The 10,101-nt window shown below is 40.9% G+C and overlaps 1 protein-coding gene across 1 annotated transcript in view; it reads left to right on the top strand.

Moving 5' to 3' along the window:
• pth1r (parathyroid hormone 1 receptor) overlaps window positions 1-10,101 on the top strand; it is a 54,041-nt gene extending 43,940 nt beyond the window's left edge. The window contains exons 6-13 of the mRNA XM_060875479.1: window positions 951-1,137; window positions 2,925-3,078; window positions 5,383-5,443; window positions 5,659-5,725; window positions 5,940-6,034; window positions 6,919-7,060; window positions 9,289-9,330; window positions 9,647-10,101. Coding sequence (XP_060731462.1) covers window positions 951-1,137; window positions 2,925-3,078; window positions 5,383-5,443; window positions 5,659-5,725; window positions 5,940-6,034; window positions 6,919-7,060; window positions 9,289-9,330; window positions 9,647-10,003 — 1,105 coding nt within the window. The 3' untranslated portion in view covers window positions 10,004-10,101. The remainder of the gene's footprint in view (window positions 1-950; window positions 1,138-2,924; window positions 3,079-5,382; window positions 5,444-5,658; window positions 5,726-5,939; window positions 6,035-6,918; window positions 7,061-9,288; window positions 9,331-9,646) is intronic.

Below are 10,101 nucleotides of genomic sequence, written 5' to 3'. Positions count from 1 at the left end.
TCTCTCCTCCACTCGCTCCTCTATAATTTCTCCTCCACTCTCTCCTCTGTACTCTCTCCTCCACTCGCTCCTCTATACTCTCTCTTCTATACTCTCTCCTCTATACTCTCTCAACCACTCGCTCCTCTATACTCTCTCTTCTATACTCTCTCCTCTATACTCTCTCCTCTATACTCTCTCTTCTATACTCTCTCCTCTATACTCTCTCAACCACTCGCTCCTCTATACTCTCTCTTCTATACTCTCTCCTCTATACTCTCTCCTCTATACTCTCTCCTCTATACTCTCTCCTCCACTCTCTCCTCTATAATCTCTCCTCTATACTCTCTCCTCTATTCTCTCTCCGCTATACTCTCTCCTCCACTCTTTTCTCTGTACTCTTTCCTTCATACTCTCCACACTCTCTAACCCCTGTTCGCTCTACCATTCTCTCTCTCTTATATTCTGGTCTTATATTCTGTCACTCGTCTGTGTCTGAGCAGTGTAGAGTTTCTAGAGAACGTTTTATTTTGCACAAACCCATTTGTTTTGATTGTATCTACTTCCTGTTCAGCACTTCCTGTTATTCCATGATTGCACCAATTTACTGATGAATATACTCAATTCAATATTTAGCCTTAAGACTTAATTCAAGGATTACTAAACATACAGACATCCTTCTATACATGGTCTGAACTACGAATGCTCTACAGTATGCGCTGTCATTGAAGGAGAACTAAGATTTGCACCAGAGCTAAGCTAAGGATGATATTATCAGTTTACCTAATTTATTTGAGTTGTTTTAATACTCATTTATTTATTTATATAGTTATTGAGTCACTCTGATTGTTGTTTTTTACGTGACTTGTGCAAATAAAGGATGTAAAAAGTCAAAAAAAAGTCTCTCTCTCTCTCTCTCTCTCTCTCTCTCTCTCTCTCTCTCTCTCTCTCTCTCTCTCTCTCTCTCCCAGGCGTCTTCACTGTACGAGGAACTTTATCCACATGCACCTATTCGTGTCCTTCATGCTGCGAGCACTTAGCATCTTTGTTAAAGACGTTGTACTGTATTCGGGATCAAACCTTGAGGAGACTCAACGGATCACATTCGAGGATCTGAAATCCATTACTGAGGCTCCGCCCATTGAGAAGTCCAAGTTTGTATGTATCTAATACAATACTGATTGGATCACTGAGTGTTAAATCTGCAGTTTCCTCTTATAATCTACAGTTGTGCTCAAAAGTTTCATACCCTGAAAGAAATTGTTAATCATTGCCATTTATGTGGAAAATATGACTGATAATGCAAAATGATATTTTCTTATTTAATGATCGTGGTCGCATGAAGTCATTAATTATCACATAGTTGTTTGACTCCTTTTTAAAACCTAATGCTAACTGAAATCACCTAAACAACCTGAGCAAAAGTTTACATGGCCTTGAATGTTTGGGCACATTATAAACACACAGGTCGACACACTGAGCTTTAAATGGCTATTAAAGGGAAGTTTCCACACTTGTGACTCGTTGTAATGGTAATTAGTGTCTGTTCATAAATAGTCAGTGAGTTTCTCAGCTCATGAGGTGATGCATTGACTTGACTAAATACTGCACCATGGGGAAGACAAAAGAACTGCCAATGGACCTGCGTAATAAGGTAGAGGAACTTTATAAATCAGGAAAAGGATATAAAAAGATCTCAACGCGTGAAATTGCCAGTCAGTGCTGTTTAAACTCTGATAAAGAGGTGGAAAATAAGCGATTCTGTTGATACTACGCCAGGTAGGTCAGGTAGAGCGAGAAAAATAATCACAAACTACTGCCAGAAGAATTGTTCAGGACACAAAGAAAACCCCACAAACACTTTGGAGAGAAATACAGGCTGCTGTGGAAAAAGGCTGTTCTGGAGTTGTTTCAAGGAGCACAATAAGGAGGGACTTGAACACAAATGACCTGCATGGTCGAGTTACCAGGAGAAAGATGGTACTGCTCCCATGCCACAAAAAGACACTCCTTCAGTACACAAGACAGAAACTAGACAAGACTCACAGCTTCTGGAGCAGAGTCATGTGGAGTCATGAGACCACAACTGAACTTTATAGTCACAACCATAAACACTATGTTTGGAGAGGAGTCAACAAGGCCAATGGTGAGAAGTACACCATCCCCACTGTAAAGCATGGTGGTGGATCTCTGATGTTTTGGGGCTGTTTGAGCTCCAGGGGCACAGGGCAGTTAGGAGAAACTGATGGTAAGATGAATGCAGAATGTTAGCAGAAAATACTGGCTGATAATTTGCATTCTACAGCTGCACATGAGAAGCTCTCAGATGTTCCAACATGACAATGACACAAAGGTTGACCCTCCAATGGATACAGCAGGAAAAGGTGAAGGTTTTGGCCAAAAAAATGGGCAGCTCTACTAACTGGGAAAATTAAGTTTTAATATATAAATTAAATTGTAATATATAAATATTACAAAAGGCTGCATGACATTGTTGATGCTAAAGGGGGCAACACACCATATTAAGAACTAAAGGTATGCAAATGTTTGAGCACAACTGTATTAGAAACTGGTAGTTTTCTATTTTATTCTCCTTCTTTTTTTCCATTTTCCCTCCTTTTCTGTAAACCGATGAGTTTTTCTGTAGACACTTAAATATCGTTCCTAAAAGCTGGTGTACTTCATTTAATGGTTGGGGTTCACTTCACACTCCGCTCTCTCTGACCTTTTGTTCTGGAACATATTGTTGTACCACACTGCCCTGGGGTGATGAAAGTTTATCTTAGATGGTGTGTGTGTGTGTGCGTGTGTACGTGTGTGTGTGTGTGTGTGTGTGTGTGTGTACGTGTGTGTGTACGTGTGTGTGTGTGTACGTGTGTGTGTGTGTGTGTGTACTATGTACTTTTTTTGTATTATTCATTTCCTTGTTGTTGTTGTTGTTGAAGATCGGCTGTAAGATCACAGTTACACTCTTCCTGTACTTCCTTGCGACAAATTATTACTGGATCCTGGTGGAAGGCCTTTACCTCCACAGCCTCATCTTCATGACCTTCTTCTCTGACAGGAAGTACCTCTGGGGCTTTACTGTCATTGGCTGGGGTAAGTAATGGGGTGGAGTTGCATACACAGGAACTGTTCTGATTGGTTACAGAGACATTTAGGTGGTAAATGAGTTTTGAATATTCTCTAGTGATGTTCAGTTCTGCAGAGATGTATAGTGCTGTGCGTTACAGCTGATATAAACTCAACATTTCTGTAAAATAGAATTGATTAATTATGTGGATTATTTAATGTGTAATATATAAAATATCTATAATCTATCTTTCTTTCTTGCTCTCTTCATGTAGAACAACGTTCTCATTCTAGAAGAGAGAGTGTGTTCTGTATTGTTTTTGATGACACTTTATCACTCTGATCCAGTTAGCTCCTTCTATTAGAACATGATGACATATATATAAGAAATGTTTCCCAGGTGAAAAAGAGGGTCATTAGAGTAACTACCTGTGTGTCACTATGCTTCTGAGCTCGTTTATTACCTGTGAATGGCAGGGAAATGCTCCAGGGGGTGTAGGGGGCTGTGTCATAAGCTTAACATAACATGACATGAATAAGCTCTGACAACCTGACAGTTTGTGTATTATGGGATGTTTGTACTTGGACCTCACTGCGCCTGCATTGTACACACTGTGCGAAGTGTGTGTGTGTGTGCACAGCGCATACAATGTGGATGCAGTGGAGTCGCCTCACATCAATGATACATCCTGAGCATGATACACTGATAAGTGTCATGTTGTTACACTCGTCTAACAATAATGCACTCGCATCTGATACGGTTACACTTGCATCTCACACTGTTACACTCACATCTCACACTGTTACACTCACATCTCAAACTGTTACACTCACATCTCACACTGTTACATTCGAATCTCACACTGTTACACTCGCAACTCACACTGTTACTCTTGCATCTCACACTGTTACATTCGCATCTCACACTGTTACACTCACATCTCACACTGTTACATTCGAATTTCACACTGATACACTTTTATCTCACACTGTTACACTCACATCTCACACTGTTACATTCGCATCTCACACTGTTACACTCACATCTCACACTGTTACACTCACATCTCACACTGTTACATTCGTATCTCACACTGTTACATTCGCATCTCACACTGTTACATTCGAATCTCACACTGATACACTCTCATCTCACACTGTTACACTCACATCTCACACTGTTACACTCGAATCTCACACTGTTACACTCGTATCTCACACTGTTTCACTCGTATCTCACACTGTTACACTCGTATCTCACACTGTTACACTCACATCTCACACTGTTACACTCACATCTCACACTGTTACACTCACATCTCACACTGTTACATTCGAATCTCACACTGTTACACTCGAATCTCACACTGTTACACTCGTATCTCACACTGTTTCACTCGTATCTCACACTGTTACACTCGTATCTCACACTGTTACACTCGTATCTCACACTGTTACATTCACATCTCACACTGTTACACTCACATCTCACACTGTTACATTCGCATCTCACACTGTTACATTCGCATCTCACACTGTTACACTCACATCTCACACTGATACACTCGTATCTCACACTGTTACACTCGTATCTCACACTGTTACACTCACATCTCACACTGTTACATTCACATCTCACACTGTTACACTCACATCTCACACTGTTACATTCGAATCTTACACTGATACACTCGTATCTCACACTGTTACACTCGTATCTCACACTGATACACTCGTATCTCACACTGTTACACTCACATCTCACACTGTTACACTCTCATCTCACACTGTTACATTCGAATCTCACACTGATACACTCGTATCTCACACTGTTACACTCGTATCTCACACTGTTACACTCGTATCTCACACTGTTACACTCGTATCTCACACTGTTACACTCGTATCTCACACTGTTACACTCGTATCTCACACTGTTACACTCGTATCTCACACTGTTACACTCGTATCTCACACTGTTACACTCGTATCTCACACTGTTACACTCGTATCTCACACTGTTACACTCGTATCTCACACTGTTACACTCGTATCTCACACTGTTACACTCGTATCTCACACTGTTACACTTGTATCTCACACTAATACACTCGTATCTCACACTAATACACTCGTATCTCACATTACTATCTAGGCTGAGCTGGATGTATAGAAGTATGTAATAATTAATGTATTAAAGATTACACACTCTGCACACACAAACACATGCACATACACACACACACTCACACTACCTTAATTAATCCATTCATTGTTTATTATTGCTACTATGAGTCACAGCTGATTGACTCTCACTCTCCTGCGTTCTAGGCGTCCCTGCAATGTTCGTTGCTGTTTGGGCGAGTGTTCGGGCGACACTTGCTGACACAGAGTGAGCACACACACACGCGCACACACACACACACACACACAAACTATTTACTGCTAGAAATAAGTATGGTCTGTCAATCACAGTGGTGTTGAGGTGACCTGTGTTTTGAGGATATGTAGATTGGCTGACAAAGTGTGTGCGCGTATGCTCGTGTGTGTGTGCTCATGTGTGTGTGCGCACGCTTGTGTTTGTGTGCATGTGTGTGTGTGATACAGGTGCTGGGACCTGAGTGCTGGTAATCTGAAATGGATTGTGCAGATCCCCATTCTGACAGCCATCGCGGTGATTTTTTGCACACACACACACACACACACACACACACACACACACACACACACACGTTTTGAGTTTTTACTTAGCACCTTCTGACCAATCAGAATGCAGGATTCAGGGTGGTGTATTATTACTGTTACTGTAGAACTGTGACATTTCACCACAGATGAATTTATAATGATGAAGTGAATAATTTATCAGCCTTGATTGTTTTTTTTTAAAGATTAATTTCCTGCTCTTCTTGAACATCATCCGAGTTTTGGCTACAAAGCTAAGAGAAAGTAACGCGGGTCGCTGTGACAGCAGACAGCAGTACAGGTGAGAGAAGTTCCTCACAGTCAGCTGAAGATGTTCCACTTTCATTTCATTTCTTTACTCTAATCAGCTCTGATTTACAGCAGCAGCGTATCACTGACCTGCTTGTTGATAGATAGATAGATAGATAGATAGATAGATAGATAGATAGATAGATAGATAGATAGATAGATAGATAGATAGATAGATAGATAGATAGATAGAAATATTTTAGGAACAAAGTGAGGGAAAACATTGGATGACAGAGAAGGGGGAGAAAGAGTGGAAGAAAGGAAAGCAGAGAGAGAGAGAGAGAGAGAGAGAGAGAGAGAGAGTGGAACGCAGAAAATTGTAGAAAGATGTAAAGCTGAAAGGAATGACAGACAGACAGAGATAGATAGACAGATAGACAGATAGATAAGTAAAATGTTTCAATTTTTTTTATTAAATTAAAATGTAAAACTTATTTTTATTGTTTAATAAACTTGCGCTCTTCTGTTTTTATTTTGATTTTGATTTTTTTAAATAAGTAATAAAATATTTATTTTAAATTCATATTTTATTACCTAAATTTAAATTAACAATAGTAATGAATAAATCCCAATTTATTTTTGTTTGTTAAATGAGTTTTAAAGTTTTTTCTTTTTTTTCATAATTTTTTATATTTGTTTAAAAGTTTGATTTTGTTGAAATATAGTTAATAATCAGATCATTTACACAAATAACAATGACCTAATTAGACAATTTCATATATTGTGTTGATTTATTTGCAGCTCATTTATTAAATATTACTCATTTTTTAATTGATTGAGTTTTTTTGTTGTTATTGTGGCCATGCCATGATGAAGATTACGATGAAAAGAATGATGAAGAGAATGATGATTGTTGTTGTTGTTGTTTGTGCACAGGAAGCTGTTGAAGTCGACTCTGGTGTTAATGCCGCTGTTTGGTGTTCACTACATCGTGTTCATGGCGATGCCGTACACCGAGGTGTCTGGAGTTCCCTGGCAGATTCAGATGCACTGCGAGATGCTCATTAACTCCTTCCAGGTATTGATTGTTTATTTAAAAACCCCATTTATCTCTATCAGGCTCGAGAAGGACGACACATACACACAAAGAGGTAAACTGAAGATTTCATGAAATAATTAAAGACAGACTTTGCTCACGTCCTGAAACCTGTAGAAACAGCAGCTTATACAGTTTATACAGTCCAATGGACAATGGTAGGAAGGATTTCCTGCGTCGCTTTGTAGAGCACATTGGTTGGATGAGTCTGCAACTAGAGTGTGTTGTCTGTATCCATCCAGGACATCATGGAGCATGTGGAAGATGTTGTCTGAGATGCTCAGTAGCTTATACAACATCCGCCCAGCTCCACTCCCACAACATCACCGGCCTTAAGGATGAGTTTGTTCAGTATGTTTACATCTGCTACTTTCACACAAGGGAAGCTTTCACTTGCATCGCTGTCGGCGTCTCACCCAGTAGAGTAGGACAAATGTTAACTCTCACAGTGTTTGCTTCCCAGTCCAGGTGAGTGTAGGCTCGGTTCAGCAGGTAGGTGATGGCGCCCTCAACTCCCAGGTGGGGCTGGTAGGTGATCTCAAGGGGGTCTGTGAATGATCTAACCATGGGCCTGAGCTCCTCCAGCACTAGTCTCTCTAAGCCTGTAGTCCTTGGGGTAACTGGGGTGTGAGGTCTGTGGAACAGGGGCAAAGCAGGAAGTCTTCCATAACAGAGGGACCTTCTGCAATCTCAGGCCCATGGTAAAGACATGGTGAAGTACAACACAGAGCTCGGGGGCACAGGTTTTGAATCCCCTGAGGTAGAACTTATCAGGGCCTGCAGCCTTGCTGGACTGAAGCTTCCTCAGATGTCTTCTGACATGGTCAGGTGTGGACAGGGTGTGGAGCTGTAAAGAGGGGGGAGGGGTGAAGAAGGTGAAGGTTGTAGGCAGGCAGGTCTGTGACGATTAGTAAGTGCCAAGAGTTGAGTGGCTGATGATGATGATGATGATGATGATGATGATGATGATGGGTGTGTGGGGATGTGTAAGGACATCATCAAATCTGTTGAAGAACAGATTAAGTTTGTTGGCCCTATCTACACCACCATCAATACCTCCACTGTTGGACATTTGAAAACCCGTGATGGTCCTCATGCCACTCTACACCTCCCTTAGATTGTTCTGTTGGATCTACACCTTCAACTTTCTACTGTAGGTGTCTTTGGCTTCATTAAGTATTGCTTTCAGTTTCCTTTGTTCTTTCTTCATTCTTCATGTTTGCATACATTAAGTGAAGGTTCCTCTCCTCTCTGGGCAGACAGTTCACTCGTGTGTTTTGTCCATAGTGGTGCGGTTAAAGTTATCTGAGATGATGGATATCTGGTCTAATGTTGTGAATAACGCTGAGTTGGCTGAAGGTGTAATGTAAACAACTACAATGACGGCATGTATAATCTCTCTGGGCAGATGATAAGTCCCACGGCTAACAGTTAGATGTCCGGGCAACATACCTGCTTTTGCTTTTTAACTGTAATATGGATAGGATTGCACCATCTGTCCCCTCCTTTACTCTTACCACTCTTGATGCCATCCCAGTCAGCCAGAACAGCCTGAAAGCCCTCGATGTTTTGATCTGGTATGTCCTTGTGCCACCATGTCTAAATCACATGATACATTCCCAGAAGCATCTAACAAGCCTGTCAGTGCAGTAACTCCAGAAGGAACAAAATCTGCAGTATCAAAAAGGCTTACTGAAGGTTACAGGAAGAAAAACACGCTAATAATATTGATAAGGAAGAAACATGTGCAGGAGCATACAGTAGGCAACAGTCGCGCATGCACACACACTTTTCTTCAATGAATCTTTTCTTCCTTGTTTTTTCCTGCTCCTTCCCTTTTTATTTTTTTCTTGTCAGTTGTTCTCACTCAAAATTTTAAAAAAAATCAAACATTCTCACACTATATATTATTTCTATAATTTTTTTATTTATTAATATGATATTATTTTCTTTGTTTATTTCTCTCTCTCTCTCTCTCTCTCTCTCTCTCCGTTTCCTCCATAAAGGGTTGGGTTTTTTTCTCTCCTTTTTCTTGTTTTCTGAAACTGTCCATAAAAATGTTTATTTTATTTTATTAACAAAGAAATGAGGATAATTAAAGAAAAAACTATTCCAGCACAAAATGACACTGTGGACTGTTAATGGATGTAAAATGTAAGTTAAGCCCCGCCCCCTTTTTATTCACAGACATTTTTTTCTTCTCATTGTAGGGTTTCTTCGTTGCGATTATTTACTGCTTCTGTAACGGAGAGGTAAGATCACCTCCATGACCTCCTTCATCTCCTTCATCTCCTTCACCTCCTTCATTTTCTTCAACTGCTTCATCTCCTTCACCTCCATCATCTCCTTTATCTCCTTCACTTCCTCCATCTCCTTAATATACCTAATTTACCTCCTTCTCCTCCTTCATCTCCTTCACCTCCTTCATCTCCGTCACCTCCTTCATTTTCTTCAACTGCTTCATCTCCTTCACCTCCATCATCTCCTTAATATACCTAATTGTGCTCCTTCACCTCCTTCATCACCAGGTGGAGTTTAATGCTAAAGCTATTGCATTTTTGTGTTTAGGTCCAGGCGGAGATTAAGAAGTCATGGAGTCGGAGGACGCTGGCGTTGGACTTTAAACGTAAAGCACGCAGCGGAAGCAGCACGTACAGCTATGGCCCGATGGTTTCTCACACCAGCGTGACTAATGTGACATCGCGGCAGCGTGATGTCAGCATGAGGCTCACGCCCGCTAACACTAATGTTAGCACCAATGGGCATCGGAACCTTCCGGGCTACGTGAAGAACGGCTCTGTATCGGACCAGTCCATCCCTTCATCTGCTCAGGAACTCCATGTGCAGGAGGACGAACCGTCCAAGATGGCGACGGAGGAAAAACCCACTCCATTAGTTGAGGAGGAGCGGGAAACGGTCATGTGACCTGTTGAATGTTACAAAGAACCTCAGGATCAATCAGGCTCTCAGAGGAGTTTGCTAGCATTGTTAAATAAGCTAACAGCCTAGCGTTTACAGGCTAA

The sequence above is a fragment of the Tachysurus vachellii genome, chromosome 7 (assembly GCF_030014155.1).
Source record: "Tachysurus vachellii isolate PV-2020 chromosome 7, HZAU_Pvac_v1, whole genome shotgun sequence".
Taxonomy (NCBI): domain Eukaryota; kingdom Metazoa; phylum Chordata; class Actinopteri; order Siluriformes; family Bagridae; genus Tachysurus; species Tachysurus vachellii.
This window is presented reverse-complemented; position numbering and strand designations above follow the sequence as displayed.